The 22,753-nt window shown below is 41.9% G+C and overlaps 1 protein-coding gene and 1 long non-coding RNA gene across 2 annotated transcripts; one reads left to right on the top strand and one right to left on the bottom strand.

The window, feature by feature from the left end:
• Nucleotides 1-193: 193 nt before the first annotated feature.
• SLC26A3 (solute carrier family 26 member 3) lies at nt 194-22,603 on the top strand. The gene is made up of 21 exons (XM_032687724.1): nt 194-310; nt 3,836-4,034; nt 4,839-4,978; nt 5,091-5,201; nt 5,293-5,450; nt 6,165-6,329; nt 7,028-7,180; nt 7,920-8,002; nt 9,254-9,401; nt 9,531-9,644; nt 9,754-9,831; nt 10,242-10,337; nt 11,293-11,399; nt 11,649-11,718; nt 11,805-11,897; nt 13,297-13,392; nt 13,994-14,227; nt 15,798-15,852; nt 16,686-16,831; nt 17,614-17,679; nt 18,293-22,603. Exons 2-21 carry the CDS (start codon nt 3,904-3,906, stop codon nt 18,314-18,316), a joined length of 2,268 nt encoding a protein of 755 aa, XP_032543615.1. The 5' UTR covers nt 194-310; nt 3,836-3,903; the 3' UTR covers nt 18,317-22,603.
• Nucleotides 9,738-17,488, bottom strand: LOC116786769. The gene is made up of 4 exons (XR_004357076.1): nt 17,374-17,488; nt 11,785-11,919; nt 10,519-10,572; nt 9,738-10,310 (listed from the first exon to the last, which is right to left on the bottom strand). It is a non-coding gene; the product is annotated as an uncharacterized LOC116786769 (long non-coding RNA).
• Nucleotides 22,604-22,753: the final 150 nt, after the last annotated feature.

Below are 22,753 nucleotides of genomic sequence, written 5' to 3'. Positions count from 1 at the left end.
TAATGAGTCTCTGCAGACCAATCAGAAACAGTTCACCAAACAAAGTTAAGCAATATCACAGAGAACTTTAAGAAATTACTCTTATCATTCCTCCTGAGGATAAGCTCAATGGTCAAGGCCACAGTGAAATCTTCCTTTTCTTGTAAAAGTTAACTGAAGTTAGTTATTAAAGTGCTGCCAGTATTTAGGGAGGTTCTGAAGTGAAGAACAGCACAAGATACCTGTAGTACCTCTGAAAATTTCAAGGATATCTTTATCCATAAAATCTTGGTGTGGTTTCTTCTGAAGAGCTTCCTCGAAGACATACCAGGTACAATTTTAACTTGCCATTTTAGGTATGGGATATGTGAAGTAATGCTTATAAATTAAATGCTTCTAGTCATTTGTTGTATTTCTTGTACAATGTAAGTTTCCCTTGTGGAATTTCTTTGTATTTTTTCAAATGTTTATGTTGCAGAGTAGTATTTGTTAGTGGGTATACACAGATTGAAAAGTGGGATGGAGCATGTTAATATTTAATTTAAATCTAATTTCATAGAAGTTACCAGATTTTTGTGTACTTCTTAGTCAGTATTTAGGATAAATTAATAAATGGGAAAAACTATCCCTTTGTTAATCCCCTCAATAAAATGACTCACATCAAAATATACGCTACCAAAGGTTCAAAGTGCTGGAGTAGGAGTTTTTCACGTGTGAGAGATGGCAATGCTGTTAATTCCTGGCTATTAGAACAGGATCAGAGGCTATATGGAATAAAACTGAACCAGAATGTTATTTCTGGGGTTTCAGGTCACACCTCATCTCCGTCAATAGTGAGTGAAAGTTGTTACCACTCAATAGTTGTGCAGCGTGAGCTTGGTCTGTGCTCTTGTTTCCCGTGTGTGGGTGGGCATGTTGTAGAAGTCATCAGAAGAATTAGTCATGTCCCATGAGGAGCCCAAGAACTTAATGATGGGGGCACTCTGGACAGGCAGTTTGGGTTACTGGAGTACAGACCTCTCTTTTAGGGGATTTGTGGAGGATGTTTGCCTTCACCATGCTGGTACTTTTCATGATATCCTCATTTTCTTTAAAACACCTAAAACAAGTAACTTTACTGACAGCTGAAAAAAACCCTTCCTATGCTGAGGGCATCCTGTCTTTCTAGATATACATGGGAAGAAAATGAGAATGAGCAAGAGGAGGGCTGGAGTCATGGTAGCTGACAACTGCCAACAGAGCCCATGAAAGAGGGAATGAGACAAAAAAAGCTCAACCAGTGGGGGTGACTAGCAGCTAGTGGTCATCTAGCTACAGCAAGGTGCTGCTCTGCATGGTGTCATTTACCTGCCAGGAAACAGACTGAAGGCACCTTCCACCACACTTCAGGTACTCAGGCTGGCTTGTTCAACTTAAGTAGACGATGTATGTATGTTAACTGTGTAGCACTGCAGTCTTTAATGCAGACTCTTTCTTGCTTGGTTCAGCTCGACAAGACCCTTGGGGTGAGGCTCCTGGTCTCCTCCTGCAGCTCTAAGCCATCAACCCAAAGCTCAGCTAGCAGAGAGTCTGTAAACTGAGATTTCAATGAGGAGGTAAAAAACACATGCGAAACACACCTTCAGTAAGACCAGCACTAATAAACTAAAGGAGATTCACAGAGCTGTAAAGAAGCATGTTGTATATTCTCTGAGATTGAGGCAGCAAATTTGGCCTGAGGAAAGAAGAATGGCTGAGGGAGGGGCAGTAGGCACAACTGAAGTGTTCGCAAAAACTACAGCAGCTGCAGCACTGAGGAAAGTCTGAAATGAGTCACCCACACACTTCTTTAATATTTATAGCTTGTGAACATTTCAAAGGGTACAAATAGTACATCTCGTGCCCTACAATGTAATGAACAAAACTAGTCAACGGGACTTTCAGCAATGTTCCTCTTAGTGACAGAAGTCTAAGAGGCAGATACATGGACTAGGAAACAGAACAATTTTAAAATCTTTAATAGATAAAACTTCTTCCCACAAATCTATGTAACCAAGATTTGTCACAGAATGGACTAAATCAACCAATTTTTTCATTGAAATTTTATCAACCTCAGGTTTGGTGCTCTGATCCCAACAGAGGCAGAGACAGCAGTGTTCAATTACAGGATCAGAGTGTGATTTTAACTGACTTTGGATCAGTGTCTTGAATCAGCTTAGATTTTGAGCATTGGTCTGTTAGAATAATTACCTGCCAGTTTTTGGAAAATACTACAGATCTCATTTTCTAGATTAAAACAGATAGTAAAAATGCTTAATCCATTGCCAATGTAATGAATCCTTTGTGAAAAAAATAGTATGTCAACTAAAGAAGCATATCTAAGAGGTACATCTGACATTATTTGGACTTCTACACTTATTTATGAATTTCCCAGAATGAACTATAGGGAGACTAAAATGAAATCACTTGAAATAAGTCAATAATGGGCTCTGAACTGTAGCAAAGTTTCAGGATGGGATTCACATTTTAATGCCAAAATTGTCACAGATTAAAAGCTTTTCCTCTGTTCATAACTATGCAAACAGCTTTGTGCTACATTCAAACCTGTCCTGTGATATCTCCAAATATTGAATACACACCAGTCTGAATTGGAAATACACGCAGAGTATTTCAATGAGAGTCAGGCGATAGACCTGGGCAAGGAACTAGTGTTAGTTGGGCATCTGTCATGAGACCGCCAACAAGCACCAAGGTACCAAGTAGCATTTGCACTGGGGGACAGAAAACAAAGAAAAATCCCTTATTATCAATGTCACAAAAGACTTTTTGCTTTCTATGATACACTTCATCTCTGAGTCAAAAGAAAATAGAATAGGATAGAACAGATTAGTTCCAGCTGGGAGGGTCCTTCAATGATCATGTAGTCCAACTGTGGCTACAAAGAGCAAGTTCCACAGCTTCTGTCTAGGGCTAGTACTGTATTAAATATTTAATGGTGGCTTCAACTGAGATAAATGTTTTTAGACAGTGCATTTGTTTAGCTGAATTTGATGTGGGAAGAATGTGAGGCATAGTGGGCAGCACAGGGATGGCGTCACTTAATTGCTGCAAAGTACTCAGTGGTATCAACTGAAATGAATCTTGAATCTTCTCATGTGTAATGAGGGCTCCAGAGGTCATTTCTGGACTGACTGAGAACAGTTTCTTTTCAATATAAACAGGCAAATGTGGGTTGGGATAAAGCAGAAAATAGTATTTAGGTAAGATATTGGAACAACTGTTTGTGAACATGAAGCAGAGGAGAATCAGTCCAGATAACCCATGGAAATAAATCTTACAAATAACTTAACAAGCAGCAATACTGTGCTTTTTTACTACTGAGCCTGATCTGCCTGTCACACAGACCTAAGCCAAAAGATTCTGCCCTGTCTCTGAATCCGAGAGGATGTCTGAGCCCTGCCTTGGCTCTGCCTTTCCCCTCATGTGTCAGTGGCTTTCAGTGAGCTCCCAGCTCTCCCAGCGATGCCACAAAGAGAAACTGCTTGGGATCTGCTTGTTTATTCTTTAGGAAATTAATCTCCATTGAGGGAGGAAGTTCTTGGTTGTAGATGGCTGACTCAGAGATAAATTACCTCAAAAACCATCTCCACTTTTTGACCGTGTCTTTAGAAAGAAATAATTCATGCTCCAGTGAAACACTGCTCTGAAGCAGGAGGAGGAACAGGGCAGGAGATCACCTTGGCAAAGTGAAGCAGGTGTCTCAACCATCCCTCTTTTGATCTTCAAAGGTGGTAACGCTCAGTTTGGAGTTCACTCAGCTATGCTATGACTACCCTCCCCACAGTACATAAGGAGCTAACCCTGTTCTTCATTTCAGGTTTTTAAGTGCCTAAGCCAGAGAGAAGCATACACAAGTCGCCATCCTTGCCCGACATTTCAGAAGAAATGGTTGAACCTGTGGGCAATCACTATGTTGTAGCCAGACCTGTGTACTCGGAGAATTCATTCAATGAAGAGCATGAGAAATTGCACAGATACCATAAAACCTTTTGGGACCACCTGAAAGTCTATTTCTGGTAAGGAGATTTTTATTTTTTTTGAAATATGGATCTAAGAAACAGCCTGAGCTGCTCTGGGACAGCATGAACTCCATCCTGACGACATCCATCTCAGATTCCAACATAGCAAATGAAAATTCTTTAACTATATTCAGTGTCAGATCTTTCTAATTAATTTTAGCTGCTGTTACCCTTAAAAGTCTTCCCACAGTTGTATGTCAGCTTCTCTTTTTCTGGGCATTTGGCAGCACAAACTCTAGAGAGATCTTATTACAGCCTTTCAGTACTTAAAGGGGGCTTATAAGGAAGGTGTACACTGACATTTTACCAAGGCCTGTTGTGACAGGACAAGGGATGATGGTTTTAAACTAAAAGAGGGTAGATTTGGACTGGATATAAGGGAGAAATTGTTTATGATGAGGGTGGTGAGGCACTGGTATGGGTTGCCAAGAGAGGTGGTGGATGCCCCATCCCTGGAAATGTTCAAGATCAGTTTAGATGGGGCTCTGAGCAATCTGACCTAACGGATGGCATCACTGCTTACTTTGAGAGGGTTGGACTAGATGATCTTCAGAGGTCCCTTCCAACCAAAACCATTCTACGATTCTACAAGAATTTTGGTTGGAAAGGACTTTTGAAGGCCACTGGGTCCGCCTTGAAGCACAGCTGGCAGTGCAGATTGGTCACGGCTGTATCTGCATGAGATTTTGACGTCTAGCAGCCAGAACCTGAATCATTTTCTCTTCGATTCTGCTCTGAAAACAGTCTACAACTCAGCTGAGCTGTTCACTGACAGAATTCTGTCCTCTTGTACCTGTACAGCTGCTCCCCACAAAAGGCCAAAAACTTTGCTCTGCGCTTGTTTCCTGTTGTCTCATGGCTGCCAGCATACCGCTTCAGGGAGTGGATCCTGAGTGACATCGTCTCTGGCATCAACACAGGGCTCGTGGCTGTGCTACAAGGTATCTTCAGGAAATGTGTGCCCTGACACAGCCTGCTAGGTCAGGTGCCAAGGCACTGCTGACTGCAGCCTGCAACACACACATCACCTTCCCTCGCCCTCTGTCTTCACAGGTCTCGCCTTTGCTTTGCTGGTGAATGTCCCCCCCGGTTTTGGACTCTATGCAGCATTTTTCCCTGTCCTGGTCTATTTTATCTTTGGCACATCCAGACACATCTCAGTGGGTAAGTTCAGGCAAGCAACTCACCCTCCTCACTGATGAAGAAGTACATGCTGCCCCTTTGGATCTCTTGACGAGTGCCTTGTGCTGCTCAGGTCCTTTCCCCGTCCTGAGCCTGATGGTTGGAGGAGTCGTCACCAGGCTGGTCCCTGATGACAGCACTGGAAATGGCAATTCCACAAATATCTCAGCAATAGATCAAGAGAGGGTGATGGTGGCTGCATCTGTAACCTTTCTTTCTGGGATTTTTCAGGTTGGTCAATTGTGTGTGTGCATCTACACATATCTATATGCACCTATATGAATAGTTGGGTGGTAGGCTGACCTTCCTCTTTGGTTTCTGCTGTTTCAGTCACCAAAATAATCCTCTTCCCCTTCCTGTGTAACTCCCCTTGGCTCACTGATTAGGAGACATTCCTTGGTTTTGCACAGACCTGAGCCTACAGTCCACACAGCTGCAACCTACACCTACAGCAAAAAACAACCTGCTGCATAGGAAAAAAGTAGCTGTGAAAATAAGTTAATGATGCAGTTGCACCAAGCTCTGCCTCACAATAGTAAAATATTTGGATTTGTCTTTTAAAAAAATCAAACAAATTTATCCTTATGTCCTAATAAAGAATTCCTACATTTCCTCCCTTCCTAACAATATATTTGTACTTTGTGAAACAGTGGTACCCTGTGAAAATATAGGTACTGAAAACCCTAAAACTAAGGAGGTTTATTTTAGCTATAAAATAAAAAGAATGGATTTTAACTGCTCTAGCAATTACTCTTACTAGTGTTATGCCCCCTGTTGCTAAATCTCAACTTTTATTGCAAGTCTGGTGATAGTATATTCCTCAGTCTCTGGATGGATGGGATTAGGTGAAAATATCTGCTTCCATTAAATACAGTTCTCTTTATTGCAGAGATTGCTTAAAAACATGAATGAATCCCACTGACGTATGCTTATTTTGCATTTCAGTTGCTTCTGGGAATTTTCCAGTTTGGATTCCTTGTTATTTATTTATCACAATCATTAATCAGTGGTTTCACGACTGCTGCAGCTGTCCATGTTTTGGTATCTCAGCTGAAATTCATGTTTCAGCTACCTGTTCCTGGATATGTTAAACCGTTAGGCATCATTTATGTAAGTGCTAAGAGCTCATTATTTGCTAATGTTATTGATGTACCTGTGTCTGTGTATCACATGGCAGTAATAACAGAACTCAGCATAAAACAGCCAAGCAGGAGGAAACACAAGAGAAGAGAGATGTATTAGTGTTTACTAATTAGTGATTAGTATTTGACCAATCTTTAAATTTATTACCAAGCACCAAGTTACACCCCATTGGGATAATTAGATACTATTTACTGTTGTGTAGTGGCATATTTCAATTAAGCATTCAACTCTGCCTTAGGCACTTAATTATTCATTTTTACTGGACTGATATTATACATATTTTATTTGCATATGACTCTGGATGAGAAAGGAGGAAGGAGAAGGACAGGAAGCAAGGAAAGGAGAGAGGCACTTGCTCTTCAGTGCCATTGTTCACATTTCCCATCACACACACACATGTGTGTTGCTCCAACCCTCCCTCAGGGGAAAGCCAGGAGGGGAGGGTCACAAATCAGTGGAAAGGTTCTTTTGTGGATGCTTTCATCATTTGGCTGATGCACATACATTCATGGGGGCTTGCAGTCCACATCATGCCACAGGGAATAAATCTCAGCCATCATAATCCTTAGAGCAATTCAGATAAAGGCTCTTCTGGAAGGGATAGTGCTACTGTGCCAGGGCACTACAGTTTCTAAAGCACTTCTTGTTTCTTCCTGATTCTGCAGACTCTGGAGAGCTTTTTCAGCCAGATTACAAATACAAACATCGCTGACCTTGTCACATCCCTGCTTGTCTTGCTTATCGTGTTTGTGGTGAAAGAAATGAACGATCGATACAAAGAAAAGTTACCAACTCCCATCCCGATCGAACTCCTTATGGTAAGTCACTTCCCCTTGATTTTGCAATTGCTCCGTGTTACGACACAGAAAGCAGAGTTTTAACTATTTCTTCTCCTGTTCTCCATTAAATGACGCATTATCATTTTTCCTATAAGGAAAAATTGACAGCGTCTGTGAGCTATTGTGAGATATTTTACCTCTACTTAACTGTTCTTAATTGAACATATCTGTGGTGTTATATACTATGAATTTTTTAGTTGGACAAGATTGGCTCTGACACCAGCCAGCTGCAGTCTCACAGCTGGGGCCCCTCTGCACCCCACTTGCAAGCAGCCACTGAAGTCCCAGCCATCCATGGCCAAGCACAAAATTATTTTGCCCTCCAGCAGCAGAAGGTTTTGCCCACTCCAAGCAGTAGGGGCAGGGGGAAGCTTCTACAATCCTGGAGGATGTTGTATAGACTTAAGTAGCACTTTTTTTCTCCCAGAGTCATTACAACACCTTGTTAGAACATACATTGTTTGTTGGGTGGGAAGATCTCTGTTGTTAGTAAGATATTCTGTAATAATCTGTGTGATTTATGAATGTAAACTCATATCTGTAAGGTCATTCAGGAATGACATCTGAATAGCAAAGGGATGTGCAGACCTGGGGAATAGTTCTGCCACTGTTGTTAAGGATGGAGGGTGCATGGGAGAGGGAAGGTAATGGTGTTTAATAGTTTCTTCACACTCTTGTGTGAATGTGTCTAATGGAGGTGCGGTTTATTATCTTTCAGACAATCTTAGCAGCACTGATTTCCTATTTTGTTAACTTGGAAGAAAAATTTAATGTAGCTGTTATTGGAAAACTACCGGGAGGGTAAGTGATTTACTTACAATTCACCAGTGGAACAAAATGTTCTCTCTAGCTATGTTTCTGATTAAAATTATCTGCTTCATCTTCTTTCAGTAGGTAAATAAATATTTTTCTCTTGACAATATGACACACTTTCAATGGATTTCAATATGTAAAAGTTACTCACTAGAGCACATCTCCTACTTATCAAGGAATATATTGAGACATGAATTAATTGTGTCCTTCACTTTCTAAGACAGCTGTTGAGCAGGAGGTTCATATTTGTCCCTTTTATTGGGCTACTCACTTCTGAACCTCTTGGTTTCCCTTGAAGTACTTGCACAGTTCAGCAGCCACCACCAGCCTTGGGAAGCCACCAGGACACTGCACAGTTCTCCTGCCCGGTCCTGTGACCAGCCACCAGCATTTCATCAGGCACCATTATCCTCCAGAGGCCTCAGTGTCTTCTCCTCCAGGAGTATAACCATTTATAGGGTATATATCCATATATAAAGTACATCTGGCTACGCCAGAATTTCGGCATAAAGAATTAATAGGCATGCGTTAAGTTAAAAAGAGGGAGGAAGACCTTTACTAGGACAGCATTGCTCTCTGTATCCTCAAGGGTGTTAGTAGATGAAGTTTGCAGAGGAACAGCTTTTTCTGCTTAGGAGTCTCTTTTCTTCAGATTTCAGTTCATTGAAAAAAAAAAAGGGAAAAAAAAAAGAAGCCCAGAGGGAAAGTCTCCCCAGGAGAAGACCTAGCATTCTCCCTAGGAGAAGACCCCAAACAAACCAGCAGAAAATGGTAAAGCTAAAATTTCTAGGAGATAGATAGCCTGAGAGACTAGCCAGTATTACCTGATGTTGTAAAAGAGCCTCAATGAATCACACTGGTTTGGTTTTTTTCCATTGTAATTAAGTGAAATCTTTCCATGTGTAAATTGCCCATGCGAGGGCCTCAGTGCAGTATCAGATCCTACATCCATGTGTAACCAGAAGGAAGAACTGTGTGTGCACCTCAGATGAAATAAGCTGTGACTGGAACTGGCCGAGTAAATGAGAACATGCTGAAACACAAACTGAGCTGAGTGCAGATAAACAGAGTCCCTGTCCTGATTAAGGATTTCCCAAAGTTTTATAGGGTTCAGGCCCACAGCTATGTGTTGCATCCCTCCAAAGTGCTCAGTATGAGCTTGACCACTCCCTTACTCTCTTGGCTGACAGCTTGTCTCCTTAGGCGTATCCTTAATGAGTAGAGTTTTTTGTCTTTCAGGTTTCAAGCACCTGTTGCACCTGATGTAGGTATCCTCCAGAAATGTATTGGTGATGGCTTTTCCATTGGAATCGTTGCATTTGCAGTGGCCTTCTCTGTGGCTAAAGTGTATTCCATCAAGCATGACTACTCAATAGATGCCAACCAGGTAGGCAAATAACAGAGATCAATATGGTGCATTTGTCAATGGGAAATAAATAATTTTAGGAATGCTTTACCTTGTGAATAACTGTCATGAACCAGCTTTTAAGAACAACCTTTTTTATTTTTATTTCAGGAACTAATTGCTTTTGGTCTGGGTAATATAGTTGGTGGATCATTCAAAGGATTTGCCTCCAGCACTGCTCTGACGAGATCAGGTGTGCAGGAGAGCACAGGAGGCAAAACACAGGTATAGAAGACAACAAATCATGATGGTGTTTAATGAAATACAGCTCTATTTTTTCCTAGCTGATCATAATGCCTGCAGGCACTCATGGTGGAATTGTTCTCTCATGCAGATTGCTGGTATTATCTCATCTGTCATCGTCTTGGTTGTGATCTTGGCCATTGGGTTTCTCCTGGAACCATTACAGAAGGTATTCACTGGTTTCACTTGGTGCTTCCTCCTGCTTGCCAAAGACAGGGCTGCTCTAGGAGTCACTCTGACTGTTCATAGACTTCAGGGGGAGCAAAGCAGGGTTTTGGAAAACTTGGTTCTTTTTCCCACATCATGCCAGAAAGGACCACTACATCTGGTCCTTCAAAGGAAACACAACTACTCGAACATCAACCACCACAGCACCAGCTTTCAGGTGCCATAAGTAAGTGGGATTTGCAGCCTCAAGTCAGACACCTGTACCACAGCTGGGGAGGTTCCATCAGTTGTGATGTACTAGGAGCCCTTCAGCTGCACTTTGGCCCTATTAGTATGATCTCTTAATTCCTAACGTTCAACATGTTCTTTGCTTGCTTAGATATTCAGCATGTGTTTTGGTCTTTTTAACAGTCAGTCCTTGCATCTTTGGCCCTTGGCAACTTGAAAGGAATGCTCATGCAGTTTAAGGAAGTAGGCATCCTATGGAGGAAAGACAAGTTTGACTGTGTAAGTTGAGTCTCACGAGCATCATCATCACAAGTTAAGTGCTCTAAAAAAGTCATCTATTATGCAAATTCTCTTACAGGTTATCTTTTTTTTATATACCTGTCTTACTTCACTAAACAGAAAATACAACAGTGGCATGCCTTTTTTACATGCCTTGCTTATGTTTCCCATTTTGTCCTACCTATTTTGAGTTGATTCTCTCCCTTAACTTCATTTTCATCCATTTCATCAAAATCTATTAAAATAGCACATTATACAAAGTCAAATATAGAAGGCAATTACAGAAAATGCCTAAATAACAGAAAATGTCTAAATACCTACTGTATTGACTATGCATTCAGGCACACTCATGCAACACATTATATGGAAGATACACAGCAAAAAACAAATTCCAACCATGACTTGAAGGATTTACTCCAAATGGTAAAACTCATGGCTCTAGGGCAGGACTGGTTACCTCTAACATTCAGAAAATTTAGGCTCTTGCCTTTCTTATATGCCAGTTCCTTGTATTCACAAATGGTTCCAAGCCTCAGTTTTCCTGGCTATCAAACAGATATTTTTACACCGTGAAAATGCTTTGAGCTCTGAGGCTAAAAATCATTCAGTATTACCTAGTCATTTATCAGTCATGTACATCCACAGCACCGATATTTGCACTGATTTACTTGTAGCCTTTCCTTTCTGCTGGATTTTTATTGAGCATTTAGTGAACCACCTATTGAACAGCCACACCCCTATCATTCTAGGCCTTTGTTATCTAGAAATGGTCATCCCTGGAAACACTCCCAGGTGCTGGTTGGTGACTCTGGTTCTGTTCTACAAGAAAAAAGCCCTCACCAAAAGCAGATGGATATCCTGGACCAGATCTGAGATCTGTTGCTGCTCCCACCCTGAGCTCACGACCCAAGTTCTTGACATGCTCATAACCATTGCCATCTGCTGCTCCTTACAGATCATATGGGTGGTGACTTTCTTAGCTACCATCTTTCTTGGCCTGGACCTTGGACTAGCAGCAGCTATGGCATTCCAGCTGCTGACGGTGGTGATCCGCTCCCAGATGTGAGTACTTGTTGAATGCAATGATATCTCAGGGCCTTCCGTTATAAATTAACTCCCTCTGTACAGAGAAGGCCAACAGCCCCATGCCTCAGCAACCACATATGGAAAAATAATTTACAAGCGTAAACCCTTGGCTGTGGGGATCTGCTTCAGTCTGCCACTGCAGCTGAGATTGTTTTATTTGATCCTTCCCATCCTTCAAGTTTTGATATAGGATACCAATAATTTTGTGTGTGTTTTTGATCACAGTCCAAGCTGCGCTGTTTTGGCTAACGTTGGGAGAAGTAACATCTACAGAAACAGGAAGGATTACACTGATGTAAGAAATGTAATTTCTTTCATTATCTGCTGCACTAGTGCTTCTGTAACAGACATAGTTACTTACACTTCTGCTTCATTGTGCAGATCTATGAGCCAGAGGGAGTGAAGATTTTCAGATGCTCCTCTCCGATCTTCTTTGCTAATATTGAATTCTTCAGAGAGAAACTCATCACTGCTGTAAGTGTCTGGGGCTCTCATTCTGAACATATGAGTTGCATGGCACATTAAGGTGAATACAATTTCCCAGTAATTACTATATATGCAGTTGGTCCACAGTTCAAAGGTGAAATTTTCATGGTTAATTCAAATATTATTGCCACTACTGTAATCTCACATGTATGCAGGCACTCCTGAGAAAGAGAACAGCCTGACTCATGCTGAACTTACATCATAGCAACGTTTATACTATATATATACTTATATATATACATGTATGCCATATATTGTTGTGCCATAACAATACATATTTTAAGTTCTTTACAAGAAAGTAGTGCAAACACATATAATATAAAGGGAAATAATTTTATTTTACTGTCATCTATATTATTTACACCAAATAAAGGCTAGTTTACTTCATATTGCCCCAAAAACATAACCACAACAGTCAGAAGAATGCTGAATGAAATCACTCTATCGAAGAGGTCTTAATGTCTTCCATAACAAACTGGTGAAGGTAGCCAGTCTTTCCATAATCAGCATAGAGACCCGGGACTCCTGAGCTCTCATCATGCCAGCGAGGCCCACCACCCCCAGATCGAACACAACTTGTACTTATAACCTTCCCTTACTGCTGCCCTTAGTGGGGAGTTAACTACCCTGAGCACTGGTAATGAGCATTTCATACTTCATGTGAGGGACTGAAACTGGAAGAGGAACATGGGAATCCAACACATGTGGTTGGCTTTCACCTCAGAAGAGCATAAGGGGGTTCTTTTCTGTGAGAGCAGATGCTCACACCACTCTCTTTCTTTACAAATACTGGTACTTCTAACACCTTTCTCCTCTACCCACTAGACGGATGAGGCAGAAGACGTGCAGGAATCTAGTGTTCTCATAACCCTTACTAGCCTAATTTACCCGCCATCTAATTTTGTTAAAACCAGCAAGGAGGTTCAAGAGACATACGCAGCCAACATGATCAAATTTGGTTTTCTTCTTCAGGAAAAACAATGTGTGAATGACCCATGCTGCGGTCAGCTGGCACAGAGCAGATACAACCTGTGAACTCTCTAGTCTTGGTCACGTGGGTGTCCATCTCATAATGAAGATGAGTAGGACATGCCAGCACTGTGCCAGCCTGCTGGAGTTAGTGGCCTTTGCTACAGCACTGTCACTGCTATAATGCTGTCCATGCTAGTGTCCTAAAGCTAGCACAGATAGGCCTGCCTGGTGTGTAGCACTACCTGTAGACATCTTTCCAACCAAGAAAGAGCCCTTGTTTGAATTGAAGACAAGTGGTAGGCAACATCAAGTTCAAATCATGACTGTAAAGAAAAGACATATGAGATGCCTTGTCCTTATCTCGCTGTCACTGGGGTGTTTCTGTTTTTGATTTTTCAAAATGCTGTTTTTGTAGGTTGGCTTCAACCCACTGAGAGTCCTGAGGAAACGCAATAAAGCTCTGAGGAAGATCAGGAAGATGCTGAAGAAAGGAGAGCTGCAAGTGACGCCTGTATGTAATGCAACTCTACCCCCAGCAGAGGGGAGTTAAGCAACCAGCTCCCTGGCTTTACATGGCAGAGAAGTACCTCATAGCCTCCTGTCCTAATTAGATATGCTACTCCCCAAGTTTCCACTTTAAGATTTTAAATTGCTCTCACAGTTAGAGACCTACAGATTTACCAGGGGCAGAGCTTGTATGTGTCCACTAGAGCTTTGTTTGGCATCAAATGGCAGGATCAGATCCCATTGAGGTGACGATCATGCTCCATTAATGTTAGGATAAAGCTGGTTTTCTCCCAGCCCAAATCCTGTATGCTTTTTGTTGACTAGTTCCAAAATCACTGAATTGAAGCATGTCTGACAATTGACTTCAAGGAACAATAAAAAGCCATCATTAAGTGATTATGATGATGATTAAATGATTTCCAGATTTCTCCAGGCAAGGGAGAGACAGAACTTTTTCTAGTGCAAGGTGCAGGTAGGTCCTGCTCCTTCTCATGGGAACATCAGTTTTGCATTGCCACAGCTCTTGCCCTTGCCCAAGAAGCACTACTACCCTGGCTGGCTCTTAAAAAGAGTACTGATTATGACACTTTTCTCTGTCGACACAGAAAGGCTTGATTTCCATGGCTAACCATACATATGAGTCAGATGAAGAATTAGACAACAACAAAATAGAGGAGCTGGACCAGCCCACCGACATGACAGACTTGCCCATTCAGATCAACTGGGGCACTGACCTCCCCCCTGGCATCACCGTGCCCCGGGTCAACATCCACAGCATCATTCTGGATTTCTCATCAGTATCCTTCCTCGATTTTTCTGCTATGACAGTCCTCAAAAAGGTAATCATAATTCACAAGACAAACAGTGATCATACAGAACTTATGAATACAGGATACACAAGGGAAGAGATGGTGCCCAGAGAGACATAGACAGTCTTCAGGAGTGGGCCCATGTGAAACTCATGAAGTTCAACAAGCCAAGTGCAAGGTGCTGCATGTCAATCATTGCAATCCCCTGTATCAGCTGAGGTTGGGGAATAAACTAGTCTTGTGAGACCAGACTGGAGACCAATAAACTCCAGTCCTGTGAGACCCCACCTGTTCATCTGTCGTGTCCCCAGCACAGGCAAGACATAGATATGTTAGAACAGGTCGAGAGGAGAGCCATGAAAAGGTTCAGAGGGCTGGAGCATCTCTCCCATGAGGACAAGATGAACGAATTGGGGTTGTTCAGCCTAGAGAAGAAAAGACTATGAGGAGATCTTGGTATATGGCTTTTCCATACCTAAAGTGGGCCTATAAAAAAGCTTGGAGAGGGACTTCTTACAAGGGCATGTAGTGATAGGACAAGGCGCGATGGCTTTAAACTGAAAGAGGGCAGGTCTAGATTAGATATTAGGAAGAATTCTTTACTGTGAGGGTGGTGAGGCACTGGAACAGGTTGCCCAGAGAAGCTGTGACTGCCGCATCCCTGGAAGTCTTCAAGGCCAGGTTGGACAGAACTTTGAGCAACCAGCTCCTGTGGGAAGTGTCCCTGCCCATGTCAGGGAGGTTGGAACTGGCGATATCTCTCAGGTCCTTTCCAACCAAGATGATTCTATGGTTCTATTCTGTGTTTATAGTCTGCTTTTTAAAGGCATTCCTGTATGGACTGGAAGGTCAGTGGCAACCTTTGAGCGCATGTGAATTTTAATGTACATTTTCCATAGAAAATGCTTAGGAAATTGTTTAAATTATCAATATAAATTGTTTTGGAATTAAAGTGTTGGCTGTGGTAGCCTTTCTTCACTTGGTAAGATTTCAGGAAGCTTTACAGAAATGTAGATACGAAATATGTCTTTAAATACCCAGCTGGGAGTTGAAGCATTGGAGTTCAATTTCTGCTCCTGCTCTTGCTTCCCCAGATGATCTTGAACAGAGCAAAAGGCACAATATTTTCAAACAGTAGCAGCTACAGTTAACTATCTAGAGACACACGGCGGGGGGGGGGTAAATCTATTTCCATAGGAACTAAAACCCACCATGTCAGTGGGAACTGTAGTTCTGCTCAAATTCCCAGTTATAAAAATCTCCCCAGAAGATTTTGAAGTCTTTTTTTTTTAAGTTTCATTATGAGTCTTGTAGGTACAATAAAGTCATACAACTCATAAAAGATCACCTTTTTCTCTGTGAGCTAAACATTTTCAGTAGTGCCCCTTTTCAAAAGGATTGGCCGTCGCTGTCTGGAGCCATATGAAAGGACTGTCCTGCCTCTAGGTGCAGCAGAGTTTGAGTTCAAAGCCACTTGCCATTGTAGATCTAAAATGTCTTAAAGTGGTTTGTATATTTGCTGTGGCTAATCACCATAAGGGTTGTTATCATACTGCAAAAACCAGCAATATCTAAATGGTGCCTCCTTCTGGTTTAACAGACTTTGAAAGAATTTGTCCGGCTGGACATCGACATTTACATTGCTGGGTCACACGGTGAGTACTTGCCTTTCCGCTGGCATCACCGCAGGTGCCTCATCCCACTGCCTCCCCTGCTGGCCACTGAGCACGGCTCTGGAGATTCACCACTGTTTTACTTTCCAGTCTTGGATAACAAACAGACCCAGCTGAATGGAAGTGTCATCCCTCCCGTGTTGTCCCCAAAAGACTGGGACCATGTGTAACAGCTCATTTTACCTACGGCCACTGCAGCTCTGGGCTGGCTGTGAGACCTGTGATTGGACACCCTGGGTTGGGCATTAAATAAGAAAAGGGGTTCAAACTCCCTCCTGCTTGGCATTAAGCAGGGCACTACTGATAGGCGGGGCCCTCTGGTGGTCTAGTGGTTAGGATGCGGCGCTTTCACTGCCGCGGCCCGGGTTCGGGTCCCGGTCAGAGGAGTGGAGCTCGTTAGCCCTGTAAGGCCATCCATCTAAGAGAAGGTCACTCTAAACAAACCTACGTCCTGAGGACCTCACTGCCACCGTCCAAGCTTGCTCGGCCCCGGCAGATGAACCTTAGGATTAAAGGGTGGGCTCAGCTCAGCGCACGCTGTGTCTCACCTAAAAAAATCCACTGCGCAGGCTCGAAGGGTAAAGACCCTTCCCAAATCTTCGTTCGCGAAGACTGGCCATACATATACATACTGATAGGCATTTGTGTTCTGCCCTTTCCACATCCATAAAGATGAAACCATCAGCTCTAATAAATAAAACAGTTCAATATATCAGGAATTCCTATGTTCACGCAGTGGGCATGCTCAGGATACACTATTTCTTCCTTTTTAAGGCCTGCATATCACTTTGTGCTTTGATTTTGTTCCCTCACAGAGGGCCTCCTGGACAAACTGGAGAGAAGTGCATTTTTTGATGAGGAGATTACGTCATCCATGTTTTTCCTCACCATTCATGATGCCGTTTTACACATTTTGCTGAAGAAGGACACAGCCAGCTCCCCAAAATTAAAGCTCACTAAGGTAACACTACAATCTTCATCTTTCATTATTTTAGTACCTTTCCGGTATGCCAGGTATCCAGCAGTGTGTGCTACACTGTCTCTCTATTTGAAAAGTTAATGACTAAAACTCAGCTGGTCTTCAATAAATTTGGAAAGCAAGAGTGGCCCCTGGTCCAGGTGACTGGCAAACCACTAGTGAAAGGAGTGAATAATTCCTACTGGTGACTGGCATGGTAGACTTCACCTGAAGTCACCTCTTTGGGAAGAGCACAGTGTGGGGGAGATCCCAGCCCATTTGTCAGCAGTCCTCTATCACCACTCATCCAGCAGAGACTGCTCCTTTCACCGCAGTGGCTCCTGCAAGGCAGAATTTATGCTGCATGCAGTCATGTAGGCTTTCCAGCCCTGTCTACCTTCACAAGGAGTGCTAAAGCAGTGTAGATAAATTAGTACAGCCAAATTTGGTGATAGTCTTCCTGGGAGTGTTCTTAAATCAAGAGCAAGAAAGGATCTTCATACATTAAATCTGTTTAACTGTACCAGACCCAGAATGCTGCTCACCTGAAACTGTCTAATTCCACTTAGCTGAACTGGCCCAGCCCTTCTGCGCTGACCCAGAGACCTGGCAAGGGTCATAAAGGACCGATGAGTGAGAGCTTCCTTCCTTCTGGGTCAACTTCCCAGGCATTAGGTCAACTTCTAGAGATTTAGAAAGCCAAAGCTTCTTTAATGTGAAAAAGGAAAATCAGAAAATAAGAAGCAATCCATTTCCTAACCCACAACTCCCTGTGTTCTTTACAGGAGAACAGTAGAAGCAATGACTATGTCATCATCCCCAGGAATGGACTGCACAGCCAGGAGTGCACAGTAAGGCTCTGTCTATGGCACTCTAGACATAGAAAACACAGCCCAAAAAGCTGCTCATGGGAATCTGCTATGTCAGATAACAAAAGCATCTTCACCCCTGAGCTCTTGTGTCAGCCCAGGGCAGAAAGCATCCAGACAGCTTACTGATGGGATTTGACTTAAGGCAAAGCCTTCCGGCAGTAGGAGGCCCAGGGCTTGGCTCACAAGCTGTGCTGTGTGCATGGAGAGGCTGCAGAGGGAAAGCAGGCAAAGGCTGTCTCCCCAGGCTGTCCCACCTGGTCTCCTGGCCACCACAGCTCCCCTGTGAGGAGCTCACTGGTGGAATGCCCTTGTAGCACAGAAGTCAACATTAGTCCAGTTTATCAAAATTTCTCAGGCAGAAGGGGAGTCTGGAGATAGGGATAAGAAAGGGATCCATGCAGCCTTTCATCACAGAGTTAAAGAGAAGGACAGTATCCAGCACAGAGCAACCCCATAAGGAGAAAATGTCAGACCACAGTCTTCTCATCCAAATGCTTTAGAGAAGCAGATTCTTATACATCAGTCCCCAGAGGAAACTTACCCTGGCTATTCCTTTCAAAAGATGAAATTTATTTCCTTTTATTTCCTACAGATTCCAACAGAAACAAAATTTTAGATTTAATTCTCTAAATATAATATCCTCCAATGTAACAATGTCACAGAAGACGAATGCGGATGCTATCATGAGCACGAAGAAAAGAAGGATACTTTTAAATACCTTAAGAAGGATTTACTACATGTGGTTATGTTCCAAGTTTTGGAATGGGCTTGTTAGTCTTTATGTGTCTCTGTATATATATATATGTATTTATGTACATATATGGAGGCTAAAATTACACAGATTTTCTTATTTCATACCATAGTTTGTAGACAACTTGTACAGTTAATAAAGAACATATAAATATTTGAAATCTTGTATTTTATAGCACAGACTAATAGTTAGGAGTGATATTTTATCTTCAACTTGTATATAACTTATATAAAGTTTTCTTGATGGTAAGATATTTAGTAGACTGAATTATTAAACTTGTTCTCAGCTCAGTACTATGATCATAGTGTACACAGTGACTAACGTATCTATTGTAAAACACGAAGGTTGTTCAGGAAAGACACAGGATGTAAAGAGCCAAACATGACTCATTAATTTGGATTGGGCTGGTGTAAAGTGCACACAAGAGGATACGTTTATAGTGAACATCCGTAAGTAATGACTTCAGTAACTGTGTACGTCTGGCTGCATTTGTCAAATACACCACCGAGGCAGCTCATGATCAGTGAGACCCCGTGTGTGGACAGAGGCGCTGGCCCCAGAGCTGGGCTCGGAGGGGCTGTGGGTGCAGAGCTGCCAGGCTGGACTGCTTGGGTCTATGGACAGATGCACAGAGGAATTTAGCTTAAAGAGTCTACTATGACACTCTGCACAACCCAGTCTGCGTGACTGCCATCAATTAAGTCCCGCTGAAAGTCTAAGGCTTGAAGAGGAACTACATCACAACTTCTAGAGGAAAAAAAACAACCCCCAAAGTGACAGAACTTTTAATTTTGCATAACAAGGGCTGGAGGTATAAAAATCTTCAGCCTAAAGGGAAACGTAACCATCTTTGGAGTCCTAAAGAAAAAGCAGTGTGAAATCACAGAAGTTTTTTTTTTAAACCTAGTTTTAACTTTTAATCAAGCTGGGGTGACCAAAAGTATGCATTTGGACTTGAAGTGAAAAAAGGCTGAAGGGAAGAGAATGTATTCTGGGTAAACCAGAAGCACAGTTTTTATCTCGATAGTATGCAGATCTTAAAAACAAAATTTGAAGAAAACCAGACAGAAATAAATGGGGAGAAATGCAGCTTGTTTTTAAAAAAGGTACATATACATATGCCACGTTCAATTGGCACCTTCATTTAGACAAACTGCCTTCCAAAGGGAAATGATATCAACATCACCTCTCTGAACCTGAGTAAAGCCTTCCGTGCCCTGCCACACAGGCAATTTTTGATGTCATTGGAGAAGATGGGATGACTAAAGGCACTGAAGGGCAAAGGTGGATTATGCTAAAGACGAGGTGATGACTAGGAGCTTTGAAAAGGAAACACCAGAACAGAGGGAGCACTAATCTGTTAATTTTTATTTTTTTTTTAAATCTGGAGTTATCTGATGAACTCTGCTAATGATACAAAGCTGGAAGTCAATATTAAAGTGAGGAGGTTTTGAATACAGAAAGAATGAGGTGAGCTTGAAGAGTGAGGTAGAGAAGTTCAGCTTTCAGAAAACACACTCATGCATTTGCAGATGAATAACAAGCTGTGGTTCTGTGGTGGGTGATTGTGTGCCAACATGGTACGGGAGATGTGGCCCTCGGTGGCAATCACAGAGATGCTACGGGCAGCTCTCTGCAGACAGCAGACAGATGGTGGGCAGTTGTACAATCCTGCTGCACTTCTGAGTGGGACACAGCAGATTCTCTGTCAAGTATGTGCCATGTGCCAGACACTGAGCACAGCAATACCTGAAAACAGGTATAATCAGGACATTGCCAAATTCCTTTTCTACTGCAGCCTTCCAAAAACCATAGATTATATTAGAACAGATTTTCCAGCAGGACAAGAAAGATATTAATGCTACTGTGCAATACACAGGGGAGATTTCACTCTAAATACTCTGAACTTCAGGACTGAGTTCTCCAGTTCAAGAAAGATGATATCAAACTGCAACTAATGAGGAAAATAGTTATGACAATCTTTGTGGAATGGAGAGCCTGTATCTAAGGACTGGCAAAAAAGAGAAATAGATACAAGGATTTAACCCAAAAGAGAGGAAAAGCTATGCAAGATAAAAAATAGTATTGTCCTGTGAGAGGAAAAAATAAACTGGCCAAAATTAAACATTAGCAAGATATTAGAAGATGGTTGCTCATTTTTACAATGGTGAGATGATTCTGCAACATTCTTTCCAGCTAGAACAAGAGGAGCCAAACAATAAACTACTTTTAAGATGAGGTTTAAACATATTTATGAAAATCATGACACCACATCATACCAGTTTAATCTGAATTGTCTGACTCAGGCTGTTCTTTCCACTCCTGGGCTCATATGTACCTATACAGACCCAGGCAAACATCCCTACTGAAAGCAAGTCAGCAGCATATGAAGCGCAGTATGCGGTGGAATAACACATGTTGCACTTCAAAACCATATGGGATTTGTTGACAGGCTTAAGAAAAAATATTCTTTTCTAAATTGCCCTTTTCAGAACAATTTATTCCAATACTAATGACACTTCTGACACAGCACAGAGCCCCAGAGGATAAATCCCCCTTCTGAAACTATTCACCATTTCTTGAATGGACATGGTACTTAGACAGCCTTGACAAGAGAGCCTTGCACTCCCATGCCACATGTCCCTACCAGCTACTTGCCATCCTCTTAAATCACTTCACTCCTTATTTTTCAGTGTTGACACCAGCATATTCCTGATGCTTTATGTGATTTCCCCTCCAGGTACTGGTTATTTCTGCATTCAAATCTGTTATTCTAATACTAACATTCCTCTGAGCAGTTTACCCTCATGCAGATTATAGCACAGACCTCTTGTTGTGGGATATCATGGAGATTCAGATTTACTGCTTCATTCTTGAGACAGGGACCTTCAGAAACCTGGGTATTTAGGTTTCCAACTGTCCTCCATCAGGCACTGCTGCTGCTCAGTTAGAGCCCTACCATATATCACTTCTTAATATTTTACTCATGAATTAAGCCAAAAGGCAAATGTCATACCTGCTTTCTTTTTGGTAAGCTGACAGGCATCGTGTTAATTCATCATGACATATCCTGAGCCTACCTCTCCTCAGCACAGTGCAGATGCTCCATAACTAAATAATGGGCATTTTGCAGCCGGCGAGAGGGATGGAAAATAAGAAGCCACAGAGCCTGCGATGCTCAAGCCTACTCTCAAGGCTGGTTTTCACTTTGTCTTGCAGAAGAGATTGCCTGTGTGAAATATAGAAACAAAAAATTAAAAGTTTATTCAAGGTCTAGGGCCCAATAGAGAGAGGATTATAACATGCAAATTGAAATTTTTTTCAATTTCAAACTTTCTATTAAGAAAGAAGTTATCTTTAAGCACTTCTTCACTGAAATGTCACTCACAGTTCTCTATTCCTCATCCTTGTGCTGAATGAAGTTTATTTTCTCACTCTTTATGCATCTTCTCCCTTCTGCTTCCTTAGAAAATGCCTCAAAGTCTACCTAATCCAGAAATGGCTGAAGTTCTTCCATGAAACATTATTACATAAAAATGGAAACATTCCTGCCTGCTTGCAGACATTATCACTCTTCCCATTACTAGAACTGTATTACGTGTCCTTCTGGCACTCAAGAATCACTTCCATTCTATTATCAAAATTGCTTATTAAAGTTTCATAATGACTGAGCTAACTTACCAGCTTCCTGCTGCTATTCCACCCATACCTTTTCTGGATGTATGTTGCATTTTTTAATATTTTAATCTCTTGCACTAATGAAAAAAACCCAACAAATTAATGCCCCATACTTAGAGAATAAGGACATCCAATTCAGAGTAGGAAAACTTTCTGAAGTTGCTGTCTTATGGCTAAGTCAAGACTGAAAGAAGCTTTAAAATTCATTATTCTCACTCACACTGCCCTAACGAATGCAGTCAGTTCAGTTTACAAACTTGTATGAATCACTAGTGTGACTAAAATATGTGAACACAGTGAAAAACCTCACAATTGTGAAGGCACAATTACTACATCAAGATGATTTATGAAGTGCTAAGAATTGTTTTTAACCTCATAAAATAAAAACTTGGGAAAAGGGAAAATACAACTTGTATGATACTGGTATTTACTTCAGAAATGTAATCCGGATGAAAATGAACCCAACTCTTGCACATTCCTCTGCTGTGTTGGATTCTGTGTCATATATGCGAAAAGTTCAAAACTATTTCCCATACGTTCAGTACTAATTGGCAGCTGCAATCCACTGTGCTCCTCCAGTTTCCCAGGCTCGAGAGGACTTTCCATGTGAACCTGTGCCTGCTT

Source organism: Chiroxiphia lanceolata, chromosome 5 (genome assembly GCF_009829145.1).
Source record: "Chiroxiphia lanceolata isolate bChiLan1 chromosome 5, bChiLan1.pri, whole genome shotgun sequence".
Taxonomy (NCBI): Eukaryota; Metazoa; Chordata; class Aves; order Passeriformes; family Pipridae; genus Chiroxiphia; species Chiroxiphia lanceolata.
This window is presented reverse-complemented; position numbering and strand designations above follow the sequence as displayed.